At 45.1% G+C, this 23743-nt stretch overlaps 2 protein-coding genes across 9 annotated transcripts in view; one reads left to right on the top strand and one right to left on the bottom strand.

The window, feature by feature from the left end:
- The window catches only part of AXDND1 (axonemal dynein light chain domain containing 1), a 22975-nt gene extending 8117 nt beyond the window's left edge, over positions 1 to 14858 (top strand). For 3 of the 7 annotated variants that reach the window (XM_067001188.1, XM_013191445.3, XM_067001186.1), the window contains 15 exons: positions 246 to 366; positions 998 to 1099; positions 1681 to 1844; positions 3380 to 3443; positions 3900 to 4134; positions 6617 to 6830; positions 7462 to 7555; positions 8251 to 8459; positions 9041 to 9137; positions 10017 to 10127; positions 10891 to 11034; positions 11182 to 11313; positions 12520 to 12611; positions 13500 to 13651; positions 14412 to 14857. In XM_067001188.1, the coding sequence (XP_066857289.1) occupies positions 246 to 366; positions 998 to 1099; positions 1681 to 1844; positions 3380 to 3443; positions 3900 to 4134; positions 6617 to 6830; positions 7462 to 7555; positions 8251 to 8459; positions 9041 to 9137; positions 10017 to 10127; positions 10891 to 11034; positions 11182 to 11313; positions 12520 to 12611; positions 13500 to 13651; positions 14412 to 14512 (2032 nt within the window). In that variant the 3' untranslated portion in view covers positions 14513 to 14857. Of the gene's footprint in view, positions 1 to 245; positions 367 to 997; positions 1100 to 1680; positions 1845 to 3379; positions 3444 to 3899; positions 4135 to 6616; positions 6831 to 7461; positions 7556 to 8250; positions 8460 to 9040; positions 9138 to 10016; positions 10128 to 10890; positions 11035 to 11181; positions 11314 to 11470; positions 12498 to 12519; positions 12612 to 13499; positions 13652 to 14411 lie in introns of those variants that run through there. The other 4 variants (XM_067001187.1, XM_067001189.1, XM_067001191.1 and 1 more) reach the window with 4 other exon arrangements.
- Positions 14068 to 23743, bottom strand: NPHS2 (NPHS2 stomatin family member, podocin). 2 transcript variants are annotated; one of them, XR_007166766.2, is made up of 9 exons: positions 23429 to 23743; positions 22449 to 22552; positions 21716 to 21788; positions 21326 to 21408; positions 20038 to 20241; positions 19292 to 19347; positions 18633 to 18711; positions 17550 to 17917; positions 14068 to 14207 (listed from the first exon to the last, which is right to left on the bottom strand). XR_007166766.2 is itself a non-coding variant. In XM_013191455.3 (8 exons), exons 1-8 carry the CDS (start codon positions 23727 to 23729, stop codon positions 17639 to 17641), a joined length of 1179 nt encoding a protein of 392 aa, XP_013046909.3. In that variant the 5' UTR covers positions 23730 to 23743; the 3' UTR covers positions 17482 to 17638. The 2 variants fall into 2 exon arrangements, 1 of the variants encoding a protein (XP_013046909.3); XM_013191455.3 differs by lacking the exon at positions 14068 to 14207 and having other exon boundaries at positions 17482 to 17917.

The following is a 23743-nucleotide window of genomic DNA, read 5'->3' as shown; positions in this document are numbered from 1 at the left end:
CTTGTGTCATGAAGAAAACAGCTTGTCTAGGCCCAAGAGATTTGTATATATACTGACTGGAAACTCGTAATAGAAATACCAACAGAAAGGTGTTGTAGGGGCTCAGGGTAAAGGAATTGTGAATTTACAGGACGTGTGGGAGGTGAATGAGGGGGATGAAAAGTCTTAAGCATTAGGAATTGCGAGAAAGACCGTAAATATGGATAAGAAATGTGTGCACATACTTCGTTGTCTTTCTCTTCTAGCCTTTTGGAACAATATCGGGAGTTGTATGAGTTACAGAGGAGAAGACTGGAGGACCAGGTTCTGCTGGTAGCTCAAGAGAGAGACATCTGGAGCTCAGCTGCATATGACCTGGCTCTGAAGGTAGGTGCAGGAGGTCAGTGGTACACTGAAGGTATAAACCATCATAGCAGGCAGTCTTGTTCCAAGAGCAAACTTCATCCCAAGGAAACATTTTTATTTATTAAACACAATTGGGTACTAACACACCTCATACCTGCCCTCCCATCATTTACTGAGGTCTGTTGTATTTCATGAAGGTGTTTATTCTTGTTGTTTTTGTTTTGTTATTTATTTATTTAATGGAAACCAGATGAATCACACAGCATTTTTAGTACAGACCTCCAGGTTCTGTGCAGGAAGAAATTCTGTGAATATTTCCATTCAGTGGTAGGCTTGACTAAAAAGTTTTGTATTTCCCCATAACTTGGAATATTTTAGCCAGATTCCTTAAACATCTTCACAAAATAGCATTCTTGGTTAATTCCGTGTTTCCTTGCTCATGTATGTCCCTTGCTTGTTACCTTCTACTTTTCCCTGTTCAAGTTTAAAATCTGTTAGACCTTCTGTGTCTGTCTGGGGAATAAGAATTTTATTGCTAAGGTAGTGGCTTCAACTGCTTGAGCTGCATGTCACTGATGGTAAAGGTCCTGTGTTACTGTCAGATGTCCCTCCTCTCAGAAGACAACAGTGCAAATAATAATATTTCTTTCAGATAATAGATAGAAACCAGCTCACGTTGGTTCGCAGGCTCGATGTTAGTGGGAAGACACTTACCAAAGTTCTCAAGCATTTCATAGTCCTGTTGGCCTCAAAGGTAGGGATGTGTCTGTGATGGGTACCTCTCCCAAGTGTTTGTCTATGTGGTGTATGTCACGCGCTGGTTCTCAGTCAAGCATTCAGTACTTTCACTGTTACCTGAACTTTAAAATCTTGGTCTAGTTTAGAATGAGTACTAAAACTTGATTTAGTTCTCTCTCCTTCCACTTCTCTTTCTCATTACTCCATATTTTCTTACTCTACCACAAACTTTTACTTTTCTTTGTTTTCCCATCTTTGTGGTTTTCTTCCCTATCCCTGTTCCAGCTCCATAAAACCGAAACAGATCCAGGCTAGTGTAATTTTGACTTCAAAGTATGGGGCTGCATGGCCTCTGTGTAGCGTACAAGCTGCAAGAAGTCAAGAGCTCAGCTCCTGTGTAACCAGGGAGGGTGAGCCAACATAGTCCCACATAAGAGGGTTTGCAAGGACTGTGCTGTGGAATTACAGAAATTTTCCAAATCTTTGATATATAGATATATCTCAAAATAGCCACGCTGAAGGGAGAATTCCTTCAACTCAGATCAAAACAATCACTACAACAGTTTCTTTTCCCATCCTCTTACCCAATGCCTGCAGGACACGAGAGACCTTGCTGATCTGCAGGAAGAGGCAGAGCAGTTCAGAGAAATGTTGGGTCGTGTTGGAGCAGAAATAGAGCATTTGGAGGAGTCCAGCAAGGAAAAACTGCAAATTGTGTGCCGCAGTCTCAACAAGTGGCTTCAGTACCGTGACAGTAACTTGTGAGAGGCCCAGAGTGTCTGGGAGTAGTAGTCAATTCCCCCAACTTTAGCCTTGTGACAGCAGGTTTCACAAAGCATGCACTGACTTCCCGACTTTCAAATGCAATGCGATTTGGTACAATCTGCAATTTTCACATCCTTCACTGCTCCGCTTTTGTGCTCAATACATTTATTTTGATAATCAGGTCCCTAATGGTAACTCCAAAGTGATGCTGTAGGTTTGTGGCTGAATTCAGTGGAGAGATTGCTGTTGACTCCAGTGGAGCAAGGATTTTACCCTCCCAATATAAACCAGAGTTTCCTTTTTGCAGCTGTCATTGCTATGGCAGAATTGTTCTGTTTAGTTTGGTTCATTTTAACTTCCAGGCACATGCATTGATGCTTCAATAGAGCGGTACACGTACAAAACGAGACTCTAAGAGATGAGATTCCAAACCCAAAGTCTTTTTGTATGTTATTGTGTATATTGCAGACTTTTTGTTAGTTCATCATGATATGTTAAATAAAGGATAAATGCAAGGGCAAAATGCAGAAATGCACACACCACCTGCACTAACAAAAGAAATCATTTTATATATCTGGGAGATGAGTGGTTAGAAAGCTGCATGGCAGAGAAGGACCTGGGAGTACTGGTTGATAGCTGGCTGAATATGAGCCAGCAGTGTGCTCAGGTGGCCAAGAAGGCCAACAGCATCCTGGCTTGTATAAGAAGCAGTGTGGCCAGCAGGGCTAGGGAGGTGATTGTGCCCCTGTACTCGGCTCTGGTGAGGCCGCACCTCGAGTACTGTGTTCAGTTTTGGGCCCCTCGCTACAAGAAGGACATGGAGGTGCTTGAGAGAGTCCAGAGAAGGGCAACGAAGCTGGTGAGGGGTCCGGAGAACAAGTCTTACGAGGAGCAGCTGAGGGAGCTGGGGTTGTTTAGCCTGGAGAAGAGGAGGCTCAGGGGAGACCTCATCGCTCTCTATAGGTACCTTAAAGGAGGCTGTAGCGAGGTAGGGGTTGGTCTGTTCTCCCATGTGCCTGGTGACAGGATGAGCGGGAATGGGCTAAAGTTGCGCCAGGGGAGGTTTAGGTTGGATATTAGGAAGAACTTCTTTACTGAAAGGGTTGTTAGGCGTTGGAATGGGCTGCCTAGGGAAGTGGTTGAGTCACCATCCCTGGAGGTCTTTAAGAGACGTTTAGATGTTGCCCTTAGTGATATGGTTTAGTGGAGGACTTGTTAGTGTTAGGTCAGAGGTTGGACTAGGTGATCTTGGAAGTCTCTTCCAACCTAGACGATTCTGTGATTCTGTGATTTCCACTCGTAGTGGTAGTAATTGAATTTTCTTAACTGCCATCCATTGTTGGCATTATGTTGAGTCAGAGAACAAAAATCACTGCTGAGTAGGGCCTGTTGTTTTCTACTTTTGCTCAAGATACAGTTTGTATCACATATTCAGTGCATATACAACATGTCTCTTGTCTCTTGGCTTTACATAGACTACTAAAGGAGGTTTTTTTCTCTCAAACCTCATCCCTTCTTTCTCTCTGCTTAGTTCCTCTCAGATGAATGAAGAGCTATTGGATGAAATCATACCAGATATGAAGATCTTGATAAACGTAAGATTTCTGGGGCTTGAATGTATTATTGAGTGGTATTTGCTCAGCAAATTACCACTTGTTAGCTGAGCCACAGCCAGTGTCTACGCCTGTCACAAAGGTGAATAAAAACACATCAGCTTAGTATTTTTGTGCTGAAGCTTCAATTAAGAGTCTGCACACGAAAAGTTGTAAGTGACCAATGCCAAAGCTCAGAAAGTGCATTAGACTTGGTCACATGTCTGAGCACTGACTGACAGTTCTGGTGACTGATAAATGATATTAATCTGTAGAAGCACTCACCATTGTCACCCTCATGGACTAAGTTGTCAACTTATTGTGCTGTTTACTCACTGTGGCATCTTTATGCTCATGGATTCCTCATAATTCTCTTACCTGATTTCCACCACCTTTCCATTACAGCCGAGGGGTGGTCCAACTTTTGGAGACACAATAAGCTTGCTGCTTTTCTTTTAGATGCTGAAGGAAGACGTACAGCAGTATGGAGGAGAGGTGTACCTAGTGAAGATAGAAAGTCTCAGGAGTGCTGCCAGGCTACAGGAACACTGGACAGAGCTAGGACAAACAGTGCTGAATCGACACCGGGACTTCACTGGGGCATTGCCTCCACAGCATGCTGCCCTGGGACAAATAAACCAAAGTGCACGTGAACTCTACCAGCAATACAATATACGGATAAGTGGGAATAATGGTAAGAAATAACCATTTTTGCAGTTCAGGCTTTCTTCTGGGTATGTCAGGGAAGTAGCAGGTAAAAAAAAGGACCAGTTGACATAATCTGTACAGGCTTTTTGCAAAGCTAAAGTCTAACCCCCAGATATGTGTTGGTAACCAGAAGCATTGAAGGGATAAACTCCAAGAAACTTGACTCACAATCACATATAAAAATAATATCTGGAATTTGAAATGCAATACAGTGCAATCAAAGGAAAATGCAGTACAAGTAAGATGTAAGTTTTACGTTAAGTTCAGAGGGATTGTGTGCAGGTTGTGATTATGTGGATAGCGTGTGGAAATGAAAATAAATGTAAAAGTAAAGAATACATGTTTATGTTTTAAAGCAAAATGTTACTTTGGAGATCATTAACCAGATAATACTGTCTCAGAGTGTAATACTTTTTTTACTACCTTATCACTAAAACAAAGTTATCTTAATCTAGATAATGAATTATCCTGGAAATAAATTATGTAAATAAATGTTTTTGTTGTTGATATAAAGTTATCATGTTCTGTGTGAGATAACAAACATTTGTTAGGTAATTTGCAACTAACCTTCCCAACCTTTGCCTCTTAAAGGCCTTGACTCATTTCTGATTTCAAAATCGTTTTCTCTCTGATGTTTTTAAATCATCTTATTTTCTTTTAGCAGACTAAAACTAAACTGAACATGTGCTGTCTAGGACTGCTGCTCATGTTTGCTAAGCTACTTCTTGTACTGCCACCTTATTCTTTCACTCAAGGTTACCCTGTGCTTTTTACTACATGATCTTATGCTGCATGTTATATTTCAGCCTACTAAAGGAGCTGAGATAAAATGATAAGTCTGTCCAACCTAAAAGACAGCTAAAGGAATTAAATACTCCCAGTAATTCTCATTAGAAAGTGAGAGAAGGAAGAAGAAACAGGGACATAATTGGCCAGATACCAACAAGGCAAAAAGTTAACAGTAGATTGTCAGAAGCCTTGATAGTTAGTAATGATCTGGACAAAAGGCTAGGCAGCACAGTGCAGACAGCTGATACAAAATTGCTTCCATCAATAAAGTCCAGAAAAAGGGGGGGTGGCTGAGTGGGGGGTGTTAGATTATTTTAACAAAGGCTTTGGGAACTGGACCACAATAAAGTTATTCTCTTCCTCCGTACAAGGCAGTATATTTTGAATTGTTTGGAGTAATTTCTGCACTTTAATTTCATGGCTGCTCAGTAGAAGAGACAAGGTATCCCTTCCCGTCACATTGCAGATGCAGTAAAAAAAAAAAAAGAAAAGAAAAAGAAAGAAAAAAAAAGTAAAAATAAAGAAGTTATAAAGAAAAGGGTAGAGACAGTACTGAGAACATTGTAATTTTGTTGTGTAAGGCAATGGTACTCATTTACCTGAAGTATTTATTATTTGCTAAGATCTGACTACCTGATGTCAAGCAGCACATGACAGAAATACAAATAGTTTGGTATTTGATGACAAGGATTAGAGATGCAGATCAAACAATGAGATAGGAGATTGTTTTAGACAGGAGATATGAAAGGACTTATATAACATGTATAAGGTTTGGCTTAAGGTCTTTGCTTTTAATGATTCTTCCTTGATCACTCCTCAAAGCTGTACCTTTTTTGGAAGATAAGATTTTTTGACTCTGAACTTGGCAGCTGGGATTACAGTGACATCTCCACAGAGATCCAATTAGGTCCTCTCTTTTGCTGGAGATGATTAAGCTTAAAAGATCAATGCAATCATGAAATCTTCCCAAAGCAAGCCTGTCTCATTTCTGGTTGTGGGGCTCCTATAGTGCACTCTGAAAGGCTTCACCAGGTGGAGGGTAACCTCTTCCCTCTCTTACCAGTCTGAACATCCCAACACTGCAGTACAGTAGGGAAACTGGTTCATTAAAATATTACCAAAATTGTAATCCACCTCTATGTGTGTAACATGTCATCTTTGCAACAAGACGTCATGGAGGCCAGGACTTTAGCAGGATTTAAAGAAGGCTTAAACATTGGACATCAAGAGCAGCTATTGTTACATTTTAAGCATACTCCCAACAAACAGAGAATATCCATCAGCATATGCCTGCTGAGTGAATGAACAAGTAATTTACTACCTTATCCAGGCATTTTACATATCTGTGTACATTGTATTACTTTTGAAGAATGGGGTTGTAACTGCAGAGCTTTTTTTTTTTTTTTTTTTTAAAGAGTTCTATTAAGTCATCACATTTATTTTTGTAGTAAGGGAGCCAAATCTGCCAAGACAAGAAGAAAAGTCAGGGCTCCAAATCAAGCCCATTTTCTTTCAGCTTGCTTTTAATTCAGTGCTTACTAAACAGTTCATTCTTAGTACGAAGCGTAGCCAGTTCCCACATAGGCTGTTCATCCCTCTTGGCAAAGGACTTTGAATTGAGCTTTGTTTTTGTTGGCTGAAAGAATGTAATTAAAGGTTCATATTTTCTTCCCCTCCAGGCACAACTGTGTTTTTGACAGCCTTGGTGAGAAGTATGGAAGATTGGTTATTTAAGGTGCAAAAGCTGAAGAAAGGTTCTGGCATGCACAAAGCTGAGCTGCAGGCATTTTATCACAGGATTCCTTCATGGTTGGCCCAGGTGGATGCAGTGATGAGCTTTATAGGCTCTGGCCAGTTGCATGAAGCTAAGAATGATATGGAACCACATCTCCCGTAAGGACGGGGGTGTTAATTGTGCCTGGGCTGGCCCTGTACATTAAACTACATTCGTAAGAAAAGAGAAATGTTATTTTGTGAGGATCCTGGCACAGAAAACTGGCAGTGGGATAAATGTGATCAGCTGAAGTGTTAAAATGATTGGTGACTGTCTTTCATTTGCCTTCATTTGGCCATTTGCTTTGATTTGGCAAGATCTGTGGAGACATTTGGTGGCTTCAATATCGCTCCTGGAATGCCACTGTCTTTCTCAAAACTGCCACCTGCTTTGGAAATCTTAACATTTGAAGGAAAAAAAAACACAATATGTGATTCATTTACAGGCAGATTTGTGGGGGCATACTCTTCCTTGTAGTGCTCCATTGTCTTTGGTAAATATCATCAGGAAATAAAGTATTTTCAGAGCACATGCATAACATATATGTTAGAGATTATTTGCAAATGACAAGCTCATCCACAAACAAATTAACAAATCTGCCTGTGTCGTGTTCCCAGTATATGGTGTACTAAACATTTTTCTCCTTGAGCTGGGAAGCAAAAGGTGTCTTTGAGACAGGACATCCTTGGGTCTGGTGCACTAGATGTCGCTTTGTCTCTGGATTATTTTTTGCTATTGTTGTTGTTTCAGGGTGGTACCTAGAGAATTTTTTAAGATGATTCAGCAATGGATTCTGTCCGTGAATAATGAGGTTGAGAAGAGTATCATGCATCTTAATGAAGAAGTAAGTGGAAGTTTGAAACTGCTAGAAGAGCACTGTATCTTGTCTTTGCTCTTTTAATTTTCATCTGGCCAGAGCACAGTTGTGAGGAATGCTTGTTTCTCCTCTGATGCCTTCTTTCCTGCTCGAGTTCTGGCTTATATCTTCCAGCCAGGGGAGCATAGCAGTACTCCTCTAAAAATAGCTGCAAGGTCTCAAAACAGTGCATGAACACAATGTCATTGTGCTAATCTTTAGCAAGAATTTCCTTTGGAATAATGTTGATATTTCCTTGTGAGAGAGCTGTTTTTGGCTGCTAGTTCTGTGTATGTTTGTTTGTTTTTTTTCTTTTCTCCCGGGATTGTAGAGCAGGAGGCTCTTGCTATGCATTTTTTTGAATGTTATTTAAGTGTGATGTGAGATTTTCAGTTTGTTGCTGAATTCTGGACAAGCAAGAGTGCCACATGGCTGATAAAAAAAACCTCATGAGGCTAAACAAAAACTTGCAGAAGGATAGATCCACAGTAGGAAAAGCTGTATTGGTAATAGGAATGAATATAGAAGAAAAAAGATGAGACAGGTAAATATTTCTGTCATTAGGTCAGTTTGCAAATTGAATTAGGCAGGACATTGACGTATGTGAAACGCACTGACTTCATACTACGTGGCAAGACCAGTCATTTATTACTGGCTTAGATTTGCTCCGATGTTTTGTGCAGGTGACTGAACTGCACAGAAACCTGACCCTGTGGCTGGTGAATTTGCTGCGACATGTGATAGCAGACCGCTTGTTCTGTGAGTGTCCCCAGCAGCAGGAGTCAGAGACTGGGATGGACAAGGAGCTCAGGCTTCTGAGTGCTCATAAATTACAGGATGAAGCTAAAGAGCTGGTTGCCAAGATGTGCAGGCTGTCTGGTTCTATAGTCAGGTATGAACAGAGGTTTTCAGTTTAGTCTAAGGGGGTTTTATTGAGAAAAAATGTGTAGTGTCCAGGGAAATTCCTCAGGGCAATAGATCCCACCAATACGGTTTTCCTTAGATCATTTCCCAAATCCTAAATGGGTCTTACTGGAATTTGGTGGGAACCTAATAAGACAGGTACATTGAAAGAGAATGGCAGTGTCTGCTTTATACCTAATGCTGCCATAAAACATGCTGGCATCTGTGATTGTGTGGGCTCTGCCTACATTTCTGAACATGACTTCTGGAGGATGCAAAGCAGTACAGGCGGTGAGTCTGAGTCCGTGTCACCTGGACCAAAGCCTGCACCTTATTCAGCATCTGTGCTCACACATTCACCGTGCGTTAGTACAGCACAGGCACAGATAAGCTGACTGGGAGGTTGTTGTGTGAGTGGGACAGGTGAGGATTGCTCTTCTGGAGACTTCTCTAGTGCAGAAGTCTAGAGATAGCTCATACATCTTGCAGACAGCAACAGGATGCCAATTGAAAGGAATAAAGCATTTGAAGGCACTCTTGCAGGGTTGATGGCATTCTTCCTCTTTGCAGCTGCTGCCGTGAGATTGTCAGTGCAATTGTTCGAAAGAAACGGTCAGAGATGGATTTAGAAGCTGATTTTGAGCTGGAGGAGCTGAATAAGATCAAGGTAAAAAGGGGTGACCACTTCCAACTCTCTAGGTCTGGAGTAGATGAGACCACATTTACTTTGTGAAAGGTAGAGAAAAGTATATGTGAGAGTTTCAAGAAGGAGGAAGACTCCTGCTACTCCAGTGGATTACCCTGGTCCCTCAAGTTTCCCACAGTACTGGAAAGCAGATAAACCATGTTCAGTTTTAATATTTTCCTTACCCTGTTTCAGGCTCTCCTACTAGATTTATTCCATATGAGTGGCAGTAGATTCACCTCTGGTTTTAAGCTTGTCAGAGCTGTGTACATCTAGACTTGAGCAGTGCTTTGGAGTTCCTGAAAGTGTGTAGTGCAATATATCTCTATACATAATTAGTTGAAGTCTTTTGAAGTCAGATAACCTACCTTCTGGACCTCAGCTGTTTAGCTGAGCTTTGCCTGCACTTCAGGAGCACGAGAGGTCGACCTTTCCTGAAGCCCAAGGCTGCCTTAAGCAGAGGACAAATGGTATTGCTCCCAGGAACTTAAGAAGCTTCTCTGCAGAGACTGAAAATGCTTGTGCTTCTGTTTTGTGTTAGCTTAGTGAGTGAAAAAGTAATCTTGGGATTTGCACTCATTTCTGCCCGTCAGTGGCCTAACAGACATTCTTACACTGGCTCAAGGTGGAGCTTGTTGAAGCAATTAGTTGATGTGAGTGATTAGCCAGTGATAGACGCCACGTCTGAAAGCTTGGAGAAATGCGTCTTCCATTTCCTTTGTAGGGTGTGGATGGAAGGTTCCAGGTATGTTCCTGGAACAGACAAATACAGAAAGATGGAATTACTTAACTTTCTGAATGAGTACGATTACAGCTATTTTTCTTGCTCAGCAATCCCTCTTTTCTGTTATGTCTTCTCAGACGGAGTGCTGTAATTGGATTCAAGCGTGCAGCCTTCTCCTTTCAGAGATCAAAGGCACTCCTGTCTCTTTTCTGGATTTAGAAGAACTGAGAAACCTCTTTGGATCAGAGGTATATATAGACTGCATTTGCTGCTCTAGATTGAACCAGTTTGAATGAAGATCAGCTTCAAAACTTCTTAAAGAAGGAGCTACAGTTCAGTTTGAGGGAAGGTTTAGCATGGAGATCTCCATGCACTCAAAGCTGTGGTTAGAGATATGAAGAGTTATGACTGTAAACTGGTTAAAAGTCACAGTGCGTCTTGTGAGGGTAGGCCTGAGGCAAAGCTGGAGCTTCACTGAAGCTAGAAGCTATTACCCACTGGTAGATCAGTTCACCATGGTGCTTGCTAGCTTTTGCTTCATCCCTCGGTGTGAACTTTGGCTGGAATCCTTGTGGTTGGTTTGCCCAGGTCAGGCTGAACTTCTAGTTAATTCCTTATGTGGCTAGATGGATGCCTGACACTGCCTGTGACAACTAGATGTGTTTTACGGTGGTCTAATTTCATACATAACAGCTGAAATTCTGATGATGAGAAAATGGCTTTAGATCTATTGTCTTGAACAAATTGTTTGCAGCAGCTCTGAAGTCGACCCCCAGGCAGTGCCATGGCCTGTACAAAGCAGGAATGCCACAGTGGGTCCTGCTTATGAAATGTTCAGTAATTAACATATTCATTTGTGATTTAAAATATATTCATACTGAGGACCTCCTAGGTGGCTGAAGTCTAGATCTAAATGTGTACAAGTGAAAGTCAGAGACTGGTTAGCTTTGCCTAGGTTACTTGGATGGACAAAGGAAGCATTACTAACCCAGTCCTTACGGTGCCTTACAGGAATTGCAACTGAAGCTTAAGCTTAAGGACACGATCATTTCTTCAACTCAAGAAGGGCTTAGAGCTGATGATGCCAACCGCTACAAGAAACCCATAACACAGGAAGAAACATTAACAGTAAAGGAGGAAATTGCTCTTACACAGGTGACTAGAAGCTGCGATATGCCACGTTCCAGCAGGAATTTTTTTTTTTTTTATTGCTTGGTGCATGTGAAACACGTCCTCTTAGCTGCCCTGAATGCCACTAAGCTAGCGTTATTTCTCCTACTTCTTGTTCATTTTCTTTCTTAGCAGCAGCCCAGTGCTGGTGCAGATGATCTGAGTGAAGGTGGTGAAGCTACTGCAGACATGATCAGATATGTAGGACATGACTCCAACATCCACCTGAAGTCCCTGAAGTCAGACATCATTTCAGTTACAGGGGTAGGAGTCTCTGCGACACTGAGGGCTTTAGCATGTATGGCAGAGCTCTGGAGCTGGGTTTTAGCTGTTGTCAGGCTCTGTAATGCTCATGTCAGACCTGCGGGGGCAGTGCAAGGTGCTGGTGTTCTCTAATTCCTCTCTTCTTGCCACTATGAAGTATTCATTAGCACAGCTATTGCTGCCTCAGTTTATCCACCTGAGCCACGCGTTACTGCCCTGTACCATGGACTCAGGACCAGTAACAGGATGTGTGTAGTCTGAACCAGGACTACCAGCAGAGACTGGGTGAGTCCTGGCAGCATTTCCTGGGATGGTGAAAATGATTTGGTGCTGGATACACATAAGAGGAGGGATTCAGAGAGCTTCCATAACAACAGGGAACCAAGAAGTTCAAGTTGCTTTTGGCCAGCTGTGCATCCTGGGTCCCTGATTTCTCCACTTTTCTTTGGGACAGTACTCTTTGGAAGAGGGCTCCAGGCTAAAGGCCTCTGTCAGTAAAGGAGCTCCTCAGAATCATAGGGCCTGCCTTGTCCAGTCATGCCGGCCAGTCAGACATCCAGAGCAGAGCCTCGATGTACACAAACTATGGATCTTCAGCAAACTGTCGCTGGCCAGTCCTACCCCTTCAGCATGCGGTGTTGCTGGGCGTGCCTTGCCCTTCATGCTTTAGAGGCGGGCAGCCAGTGCTGAGTGATAGTGGGAGACTCAGGAGTGTGCCTGTGGATTTTCGTTTGTTTCCAAAAATAAATCTCTGGAAATTGCAGTTATCTTCCAAAGTTTAGAGTAGGAGCCTTTCAACAGTTACTTTTCCAGAGAAGCCATGGTTCTTTTCTTCAGATGAAGAAAGCTAACTTATGCCTGTTGGACTCTGAGGAGCTGCCCCTTTCTCTTCTCTGAACACTGTTTTTTTAATTTCTTCACTCCTGGTCAGGCTACAGCCATCCCCAACCTCTGTAACCCAGTGAATATGTGGGCAACACAAGAATATAGGCCAGTGAGATATTCATGTCTAAGTCAGAAAATGATTTTACTTTATTTTTAATGCCAAGATATGATCAGATCAATTCAAAGCAAAAGGCTTGAACTACCCTCTGTTTTTTACATGCCTTGCTGAAACTGAGCTCTTGTCTATGTTGTGACCATGTACTGAGACCAGCACCAAATCAGGCACATTTACTTATGGAGGATTTTCGTCTTCCCAACCAGAGGGAGATGACTGCCAGCAAGTCGTCAACTCCCTTTTCTCAGAAAGAGTTTGAAGCCCTTGCCATGCTGGAACACCTGCAAGTGCAGCTCCTGTGAGTACTCCTATGCTGGAGGCATGAGCAGAGCAGGGTTTCACCCCAGGCTGTTTTGCTTTCTTGTAAAGTTCTGCTTCACCCATCTCTGTTGGCTTAATATTGGGTTTCCTTCCCTACTGATTGTCTCGGAAGATTGGTTGTGATTTATGTTAGCTAAAGATGTGACCCATTTTACTCTGGGACCAGAGCTGCTGTCAGCTGTCCACATGTGTGCAGATTTTTTGCTTTTTGTACTCACGAGGTACATTGCAGAGGTACTCGTGATAGTGTTGGGTTTTTTTTGTTTTGGTTTGGGTTTTTTTTGCGAGACTTCTTAATAGTTTGGGTCCTGTTAGCACTGGTAGGATGCTATGTGAATGCAGTTGAGTGCCTCCAGTGCCTGCTAGTGCCCAGAAGCTTGTTAGGTACAGCCATGTAATGTTGTGCCTAAGTGTGGGGAAACACAATGAAGAGGCACCCAAGTGGCTCCGCAAGGTTTGTGCTTGCAGATGACTTCTTCCATGCTCAAGCAGGCCTGGGCACTGTGCATTACATCCCCTGCTTGTTTCCTCTGTGCATTTGCATTATCTGAGGCAACCCTTCCCTGTTAGCCTGGCTAATAGAATTGTCTGTGTTCTGTATTTATCCTTTGCACAGTGAAGATCAGTATCTCACCCTTTGCTAGCAAACAGAGTTTTAAGATGAATTCACTTTGCAGGGTTTACATAGCTGTGCCACGAAGTCCCTGCCTCTTATAGATCTTTTAACAATGCCCTTCTCTGAAACCATAAATGTGTTTTAGAGTCATTCAATCCTATGGAACGCTTCAGATTTATAAATCTTTCTTTTACATATCCTGCCAGTACCTGCTTAGATTTCAGCATTATCTTTGCTTCTTTGATTCAGAGAAACAGAGATCCGTGCTCAGAATGCAGAGGAGAGAGCTGAAGGTTTTGAGAAGAAGCTGGAAGAAGCTCTGGAGAAAATCCAGGAGCTAGAGAGAGAGCTGGAGAAAAAGGGGAAAGTTGTCCCTGAAGCTACACCCAAAGAAGGGCAAGGTCAGGATAATTAGTGTTCTGGACCCTCTCCTGGACTCAGAGAGGGAAGCAATCTTTGAGGGTACCTTGTTCATGTGTCCCATTTAGTGCAGGCCCCTTTCCTCCTGCACAGTTCCTAGGGTTTTGTCTAGACTCATTGGAAGAGGCCAAGCAAGGAGGCTTTTACCATAATTCCAGATTGGGGCAGAAAAAACTGCTGAACTCCATCTGTTTTTGAAAGTCATTTGGTTTGATTTTGACATATGACACAGGGTCTATATCTACTCTAGATATAGGAAACCCCTGTAATTGGCTTCATCTTCCTTGTAAGTAAGCGGTCCCTGTTACAGTCAAAAAGATCTGCTTAGGACCACTATGTTTTGGGTAGAAAAGAAAGTTCCAGGTCCCTTCACACTCACATACCTTTTGTGTTTGTAGCACAGGATACTCTTGCTGTCTCCAGCTCTTTGAACACTGCTCATGTACTGGTCCTGCCCATGTGGTGTGGCAATGATTTCCTTAGGTGGCACGTTTGTTGGGGACGAATGCATTTCCTTGCCTCCTTTCTCAGCTGGATCTGCTCAGATATAAGACGTGGAGAAAGAGAAAAAGTGGGAATTAAAACTTCTTCCCTTAGTCCTTCATTGCATCCTCTCTGACATCAAAGTAGGAGGAGGGACTAATTTGTTTGTTAAAAATGTAATACCTTGGGCACAATATTACTCTGCATTTTAATGGCTTTGGTTTGTTGTTGTGTAGTTTTTTTTCATTTTTCTTTCAGAAAAATGTTTCCAAGAAAGCGTATCAGAAGGCGAGCCCTGCTCAAGTCCCAAAGCTTCTACCTCTGGGCAGTCCAAGGGATCCAGAAAAAGCAAACATTAAAGAACAGCAATGCCTGAGTAGTTTCTTAGTGTCCATTCATAATAGCATCTCATTCCCAATCCAGTGCCTTTGCTCCTTATCTGCTACTCCCCTCTCTGTGCCATCTCAGCATTTATGCTGTTTTTCTAGCTGGCTGTACCATTTCCACACCTGTCTTGCTTATCCACTACTTCCTTCCACAACTGTAACACGTTTACAGCTTGTTCACCCTCTTATTGTACTGAGATAGCATTTAAAACACATACCCCATCTCCCTGTGATTTCTATGCTTGGCATCTGAGTCCCCTGGCTCCTCATATGCAGTACCCCTACAGCCTGAACAAGCCAAACTGCCCAGCAAGGCGGTTGCCCAGGGCTGCTACTTCTGTCAGTCCCCAGCCCAGGACAGTCTGTGTGGTTATAAAGCTCTGCAAGGACAGCGGCAGCTGCCTGGATTTGGCATGACTCTGCAGTTTGACCCAGTCTCAGCTCTGAAGAGCAGGCAGTGGAACTGTCAGGAATTGCATCTGCTCCAGACAGCCCCTGCCAACTCCCCTAGAGTAAATTCTATTTTGAAACCATCATATATCAGTGATACTGAAGCACATTTTTAAATGATGTTTCCTTGTGTAAGGTTTTTTAATGTAATACCTCCTGAAGGTAAAACGACAAGTTTCTGCCAGCTCTGTGTACGTCAAAGAGAAAAGATCCTGCTGGAACAAGGGTTCTTTGGAACTGAGGATGCTCTTAGCTTTCATTTGCCTTTTCTGCAAATTTGCAGAAATGTTACATGTTTGAAAAAAATATGCCTGACTTCTGCAGATAGGAGTGCAAATAGAGTGATGTGGGCCCTGGCACAGTACCATGTGTCTCTGAAAGTCTTAATTCTCAGGCTCTGTTGTTCCTTTCAGACATTACTTGCAGGTGATCGTCCTTGATGTGCCAAGGAACCTTAGTCTGGGTGGATCATTTTACAGGGAGTTAGAAATGTAGCCTGAGAAGTGTTTGGAGAAGGGATCGTCTGCAGCTAACTCTGTGCAGTATCACACCATTTTGCTCTAGGCTGGGAAACAGGGGCTTACCCTAGCATCAAAATTAAAAAACAGAACCAGACTTAGAGAAGTAAATACACAGCTCATGTTCATCGGTGGAAGGTTACAGAGCTATTCCACTTCCCAGAGCTAGCTTTCTATGGCTGGATCACAACTGAGATCTATTACAGACAAACAAGCAGCAGCTGAGGGCATCCTGCAGCCCTCTCCTGAGAGGGTTACAGTGGCAGAATAAGCTGGATGGGAGGTTACACCTGAAGCTCAGATGCTGTGTGATGAGTTCAAGGATGAGGGTTTTTTCTCCTTTCACTTGTAAGGGGGCTGGTTTGCTGAGTGTCCTTGCTGTAAGAAGGCCAGCAAATACTTGTGAGAATTATGGGAACACTGTGTGCTGAGAAGGGGACGCTAGGGAGATGAAAGGGCTGATAAAATACAGAATTAGGTGGTATGTAGTGGAAGTGGGCTCCTTGTCCCTTGCAGAATTGTTAAGCCAGTACCTGCTGGCCATCCCTGGGACACAGCTGCACTTAACAGAAGCATTACAAATGGTAGGTGCCAAGTGTGTGTCTTACCAGCAGGCACAGAGAGACTGGAAAAAATGAGTGAAAATACAAGAGTGAACGACTGGCTGGGCTGCTCCTGCTAGGCATGTGTGATGAGAAACTACTGGGTGGGCGATTAAGAGAAAGGGTCACAAAGTGCCTTCTGTCTTGGTGATAACCGAGTGCGTGGCATTTCTTTCAACCCCATATCCTTCAAGGGAAAGGCTTACAGTATGTGTAGGTCCCTGGCTATTTCAAGTAGCTTTTGGCAGATTTTATAAGAATTTTGAGGACTTCCTGTGTGTAGAGTTTAGCAAGATTGCTGCAGTGGGCAAAAGTATCGCTGTTTGGTTTTGTTTTTTTTTTTTTTTTTTTTTTTTGAGTATTGCTGTTCTCAAGGCTCTCAGCTGGCTTCGCGCTGGATTCCCACTTCTCAGCTCAGTGGGAGTTGGCTAAATGGATCACCTCATATTTTCAGACAGTCCTACTGGAAGCAGGTGCCCACAAGCTCAGATCTTGTCCTGCCTCACCACCCAGTGGAAGCAAACAGCAGCACAGCCTGCCTTCCCTCTGCACAGCTGAAAAGTGCCAAACTATAAATGCTGCCCTTTCCTTCTTTTCCTCCTTTTTAGTACTAGGGCTAAACACCTTGTTTGCCTGTGTGTGTATGTATATATGAACAGGTGCTGATTGTGAAATCCTATATCCAAGAGGACGCCACGGACAGGACCCGTCTCTCTGTCCCTTGTTGCAGGAGAGCCAGGCTGGCAGCACCCCACCCTGCGTGTTAAGTCCCTTCCCGTTCCCCCAGTTGTTGGGCTCCCACTCCTGCCTGCCTGGCGTTGTCACCCCATCACCCCTTCACACGGAGGGAGAGGGATCCCTTCTGTACCACCTGACTGCTCCCACCTTCCCAGGACACAGCACACGGAGATGGGCTGTAAGGAGGAATGTGCCCCTATGCAAGCACTTCTGCCTTGGCTGTGTTTTACCACCCAGCTGTAGGACTTGCCTTTCGTTAAAAAAAAATCTGCCACTTGCAGCCAAGAGCGCAGAAGGGAAATCCCAAAGAGTCTGAGTGTAAGGACAGAGCCACAGGAAACCAATGCCTCTGATAAGTCCCTCCCGTGGGGCAGCTTGTGCCTGCCCCTTTTATCCCAGCGTGGGGCTTTCTGCACCTTAATTCCCTATAACTAATGTCGTGAGAGACGGGTCGTCAGTTTGGGGATGGGGGTGTTTAAACACAGCAGGAGGGACCGGGCCCCAGGGGTCAGGCCTTAGGGTGTCAGGTGAAAGGGAAGGGATGACAACCCTCTTCCCTCAATCCCCTGCTCACACAGGCATCAGCCCTGCTCCTCGTGCTCCATATTTTTCCCTTCCCAAAACAAGCAGAAGCTTCTTCCATGTACAATCTACTTTATATTACAGGTCTGGCTGCCTCCCCTCCTGCCTCCAGGCCAGTACCTGCTGGTAGGCTGCCCGTAGATCAGCCTTCTTGCTCCTCTCCGAGCAGGATTGACCATGGGCTGTGGCAACCTTTTCTGGGACAACTCTTAGAGCATGGGTGAGTCCTTCTTGTCTTTCACACCTTCTGGGAGTTTTGTGGTGTCTGTGGTGAGGCCGCTCACTCCCGGAGGGCTGTGGGTAGCTGGAGAGATAAGATTCATGGGATCCAAAGGCAGGGGCAAGATGAAGGCAGCAGGTTTCTCTGCAGCAAGGGAGTGCAGGGCATGAAGGTAACGGAGCTGAGCAGCAGCAGGGGCACTCGACAGGATCTCAGCTGCCATGCGCAGGGACTCAGAAGCAGCCTTTTCCCCTTCAGCAGCAATCACCTAAATAAAGATATTTGTGAGGGGGGAACAAAGGGGGCACGGACTGTTTATTACAGAGGGAGGTCACCACTGTGAAACTCCCAGGATCCATGTGATTGTAACATTCCTGCTGTCTAAAGATCATGCTCCCAGGAGTTTGTAATCTTGTGTCTAACTTGTTTTTACCAAAGCTATGTGCACTACTAGGCCCACTGGTACTCAAAACTGGACATACCCATCCTGCAAAAGCATGGGAGAGGACAGCCCACAGGCTAAGCTTGTGGGAGGGGTGCTGGACACCAACCTTACCCAGACTCTTGAGCAGCTTAGTGCAAGGGATGGAAGCCAGGCTGGGCTGAGGAAGGTGAGGGGTACATGAGAATGAGGGGCACATGAGAATGGGGACAACTTGGCTGGGTCCCTGAGGGAGAAGGAAACACCGAGGAGGAGGAGATTCCTACAAGCATTGTGGGCCAGGGATAACCCCAGATCTCTTGTGTCTCTTTCTGTCCTACCCATAGGCTAGGTACCAGATCTGGGACTCCACTGGGCGGGCCCACACTCTTGCTCCAGCTCCCGTTGCTAGACATAGCTCTTGAACGGGATCTAGAGATCTTGAACAGACCTTCCCCAAGCTGTACCCTAGTGTGGCATGTTCCATTGGCCTCAAACCAGGTATGGGAAAGGAAGGAGGGATGCTTTGGAAGGAGTTAAGAGATCTTCAGGGTTGGCTTACCCGCACTTTGGCCTGCCTCTGCGCCTCTGCTTCCACGGCCAGGGACTGCTGGACTTCAGCAGGCAGCTGCACGTTGTTGCTGTGGTGGTAAGGGACAGGGATGAGCTGGGCTCTAGGCTCACCTGGCAGCCCCGGACAGCCAGTCGGGGGCTTGGGATGTCATCTATCAGCCCCTGCAGAGCTGTTCACCAGCATCCTTTGTTCCCTGGCTGTCCCTCTTTGGCTGTCTCTCTTTAGCCTCCTACCTCCGTTCCCATCCCAATTTTCCAGTCTGGTTTTTAAAGTTTCAGGCTGGAATCCCAACCAGTGCTAAGACCCTGAGGCCTTTGATCTAGAAGCTTGGTGCTTGCTGTGACACTTGGGCTACCAGAACTGGGTGCAAATTCTGCCTGCAGCAGCGGTGAAGCGGTGGTGGGATCCTAGCTATGGATCCTGCCCTGCCTGTCAGTGCAGGAGCAAGCACCATCTTTGCACATGGAAGTTTTACATGAGGCAGAGGCTGCAAGGGGAAGGGAGAACAGAAAGGTGACAGGTGAGGCCCTCCCCGCTGCAGAATGGCTGCAGGGAAAGAGCCAGAGCCAAAGAAGAAAGGTGAGCAGGGCAAGATGGGTACTTGCAAAAGGCCAGGGAAGCCTCTTCCACCAGCATTTCCTACCTACATTTCTGTTCTCTCCACTTTGATGCCCCAGAGGCCTGTGACCGCGTCCAAAGCCACCTGTGAAGAGGAGGATATTTCTGAGCACAGGGAGAACAGTGGCCCTTGTCCAGACTCCTCAAAGGGAGTTAGTGCAGGGGTGTTAATTCAAGACATTCATTAGATTGTGTGTGCTATTGCATGAGGACCCTCAGAAATAAAATTATTTCCCTCACTTCTGATTTGTATTTGCCCTGGGGTTTTAGCAGGATTTAACTAGTCCTTTCTGTGTGGAAGCAAATCAGTTCCATAGGAAACACTCAGCTCCTGACTGGTACCATCATGTCTGTGTGGCATGGCCACAGAGAACTGCTGCTGGAGATCCCCTGTATTCAGAGTTTACGGCATCTCACTGAGGCAGCAGAAGACAGTTCCCATGAGCATTTCCTCTCTGGGGTAAGTACTGAAGCTCGGATACTGCAAAGCACTGATGAAGGTGATCAAAAGGTTCCTTCTCGCTCCTCACACCGTAATGTTTGCTACTACACACACGTGCCTGTGGGACCCACTCTGTAAATTCTTCCCCTAAAATGATTTTTAAAATAAAAATAATTTTTAAAAACTCCCATTTTTCTGTGAAGGAGACACATTGTTATTACACCCTTCTGGAAAATGATGTCTGTGATTTACGAGGACTGATCATGCTCCGAGCTTCCTAGTGGAGCCTGAATTCAGCCCTTTCTCTGCCCTCTCCCCCCCCTGCTGAAGCACCTTTATCTCCTGGCTGATGCTCTTTCTCTCCAAGAGAAGTTCAGAGAAGGCTCGATGTGCCAGGAGGCGCTTCGTGGTGGTCTGCACCAGCAGCTGGATGGCACTGGAGATGCTGGTCAGGGTGGTGAGGAGAAGAGAGGCATTCTCCAAACGGTAGTAGCAGACGGCATCTATCTCCAAGGTAACCATGTCTTTAGTCACCACCTAAAAAGATGTTAGGGGAGATGGAGCTGGTTCTGACAACTTTAAGGTAGCAGAGAAAAGCGCATGACTCTGGGAACGAGGGAGACTAGCTGGATGGTGAAATCTTTGTCGTTTCCACCTCTACTACTTTCTGACCTTGGGGAAACTATGTAACCTCCAGATCTCAGTTCCCTGCAGAGCATCACTGTGTCTGCCTCCTCAGTTTGGTTGCTGAGTTAGGGACCGTGAGCAGGTGAACGTCCCACTCTGTGATTCCCTGCCCACTGCTGCCTAGTCCAGTCCTGTTCCGTGGTGTGTGCTCAGTGCTGCTCAGTACCATCACCAGAAGGATTTGCTGTACACCATGGGTACTAGATAAAGGCAGCAGCACGGAGAACAGGTCCTAGAAGGAAAAGAGGGGCTATTAGGGCTTTAACCTGGGGGACTGTGGCTAGGGAGGTTGCAGCTTCCAGGGTTAGCGGCAAGGATTCAGCCCTTTCTCCTTCTCAGGCTTGTACAGGAGCAGAGTAGCCTCATTGAGGAACACCCCTGTAAGACTGTAAAGTCTGTGCTTCTGTCCCTGCTGTATGTACCCCTCAGTGTGGTGGGTTAAAAAAAAAATAGGTCCAATAGCTTTTGCCCAGCCACTTCCTATTGGCATATATTACCACTAAAGCTTGTCAAATTGAATGGGATTGAATCTCTAAATTTGTAACGCAGTGGTTTTAAAACATAAGATAAATACTATGGTGAATTTTTGGCTTTCCGTTTTCTGAACTGTTAGGGTTACTTTGAGACACTTCTTCAAACTTTTCCATGCAGCCATAAAGGCTGGAAGCATAGCAGCAGGGAGGCAAAGGGGACTTATCCCTCACTGGATTCCAGGAGCTAGGGCTTTGCAAAGAAGGCCTGGTGTAAGATCTGCAGTGAGATCCGAAGCACTAGCAGTGCTAAGCAGAACCTTATGGCCAATGGATTGGTCCTTCGTGACCTGGCTCCACGATCACTATCTTGAGTCATCACTTTCTTAATATCAACGCAAAATTGGAACTGTCACAATGATAAAGAGATGCAAGAATTAACAGAGAAGGGGTGGCAGTCATACCTGGTGGAAGGGGATCTCTAGGGTTTTCAGGCGGAGGTCCACCTTGTGATACGTGTCCAGGCAGGGGAGAAAAAAGAAAAGGCCTGTGGAGGAAAAGAAAGACAGCTGGTGATCATCAGAACCACAGAAATTGCCTCCCCAACTCTGGGGAGCTGGGGAAGGGTCAGCATGCAGAACTACAAAAGAACAACAATATATGTATGGGCTCCAGTTGTGAGGCTGCTTCTGTATTGGGAAAAGCTGTTAGAAACTACTGAACCCTAGAAGAAGGACCAAAGACATACTGTCTACTGTCCGGCTGTACCTGCTTGGAGGGCACAGCAAGTGAGCTTTGGTAAAGCATGATTTAGAGGAGTGACATGGCTGGGGGCAGCTCAATGAGCATCTTACCAGGCCCTCTGGCTCTGCCAGGAAGGAGACGCCCAAGGCGGAAAACGATGGCTCTCTCGTACTCCCGCACTACCTGCAGAGGGAGACAAAAGCTAGGCTGCAAGGGAAGGCAAAGGACAGGCAAAAGAAGCAACGGTCTCTGTGTAGGAAGACCTGTGCTCTGGTAAAGCCCTGCAAAGGGAGGGTTTCAGCAGGCTGAGAGCTGGTGGAGTCTCCTGTCACTAAGTCCCTTTACCCCAGCGGAGAGCCTGGCCCAAAACTGCTGGTCGGCTCATGCACAAGCAGTGGAGGAGTAGCCTGAGATTTGGTAGGAGCAGTCAGCCCATGCTAGAGCATCCCAGGATTTCCCAGGATGAGGCCAGCATTCTGCTTCCTTATAGGCTGGCTGAACTTGAACACCCTGAGCTGAAATTTTCCATTTCCTGAGAAGCAGTAATAAAAATATGTCTACTTGTTGCCATGCTATAAATCTGAGAAAACTGGAGGAAGAGGGGAAATCTGCTATTAACTGGGAGATCAATCTCTCTAAATTTGTAATGCAAAACCTATTTACCCCGCTGCTGCAACGCAGCCATCTCTGAACTGGGTAGGCTGAAGGTTACATTTAAAAGTGAACAATTTTTTTAAAAAAAGGAACTTAAGCCAAAGCTTTGTGCCAATATGTACCAGTGGGGTACATCCACACCAGACACTGAATACCACATAAGTAAAGAGGCACTGTGCCTGTTCTCACCTTCATGCAGAACCAGACAGAAATGGGGAAGGTCATTACGACGAACAGGAAAGACAAGATAGTCAGAAGCCACTCGCAGATGCCGAGACCTGGTGACTTTATACCTAGGGAGAAATCAAATCCAACATGGCTGTGTTAGGAGAGGACAGTTCCCAAAATACTGATGGCCTGGCAACTGCCTGCACAGATAAATGTCAGTGTTGTCCTTTGCCTAGACCTGGCATGTGTGAACCATTTGGCGCTCTCTGGTTCTGTGTTTAAAAAACAGTCCCTGTCTCAGGGGGCCAAGAGCTGCCAGGACAGACTGACAAATTTTGCCTCTGCATTACTGGCAGAAATGGAGCCATGCTTCCCCACAGTGCCTTTACTAGAGAGCGCTCTTCAGCTTGAAGACCTGTGGCTACCAAGCAGTGTTGGAAGGCTCAGAATGGGCAACTTGCTGGCTGAGCTGGGATCCCAGAAGCGTATTTGGAAAGATAAGCTAATGACAAAGAGAAGAATTGCAAATAAGAGTTAGCTTTCAACACACACAGCCTGTAAGTACCCCTCTCCATCAGGGGCATCCAAAAAATCCTGAAGACAGTTTTAGTCCAATTTCAGAGAAGAGGAGCTGCTCTCGAGGGTTATCTAGAAGGGAGCTACGAGTTCATGGCCCTAAGAAGTCTGCTGTAAAGCTAACTGTGTCCACCTAAAGAAGGGCAAGCAAGAAAATTATGAGCATGAATAGAACTGGGGATTAGTGAGCTGAAGCAAAATGGATTCTGGGGATGTAACTGCTAGTTGCAAAGTTCATTGCTTTGCTAGACAGTGCTGATCTTCCTGTACTGACTGCAGAAGTTGGCTGGGAGGCTGGCTGGCTATCCATCCTGAGGATAACTACACATCCGTGCAAGGTGAGCATGAAAACACTCACTGTGCAGAAAGCAAAGTCACACTGTGACCCACACAGTGTTCTGTCCCTTCCCTTCTATAAGCCATACCTTCTTCATGACGCTCGCTGTCCAGCAACATCATTGCCTCCATTTCTTCATCAGATATCACATCATCCACGTCCACCACCGTGGATGTGTGCACCCGACCATCAGTCCCTGCGATGCTCTTGATCTCCTTTGTTTTCTCCTGTTTTACATCTCCTGTTTCTTTGTTGGCTTCTCTGCTGCTCTCCCTCTTCTCTCGTTTCTTCTGTGTAGCCAGAGGCTCTCTGTTTCTCTTACGAGACTCCCTGGAAGAGCTCCGAGACCTCTTATCCATCCTCATCTGATTCTCTGTATCAAGGAGCATGCAGCTTCCTGTGG

The sequence above is a fragment of the Anser cygnoides genome, chromosome 8 (assembly GCF_040182565.1).
Source record: "Anser cygnoides isolate HZ-2024a breed goose chromosome 8, Taihu_goose_T2T_genome, whole genome shotgun sequence".
Lineage (NCBI taxonomy): Eukaryota > Metazoa > Chordata > Aves > Anseriformes > Anatidae > Anser > Anser cygnoides.
Note: the sequence above shows the minus strand (reverse complement) of the source record. Positions and strands in the feature narration are given on the sequence as shown.

Coding starts and splice junctions, on each gene's coding strand:
- NPHS2 (XM_013191455.3), bottom strand. CDS start 23,729: ATGCTCCTTGATACAGAGAATCAGATGAGGATGGATAAGAGGTCTCGG. Junction 21,789..22,448: donor CTGTCTGGTTCTGCATGAAG/GTGAGAACAGGC, acceptor CTCCCTCTGCAG/GTAGTGCGGGAGTACGAGAG. Junction 18,712..19,291: donor AAAGTGGAGAGAACAGAAAT/GTAGGTAGGAAA, acceptor TTACCACCACAG/CAACAACGTGCAGCTGCCTG.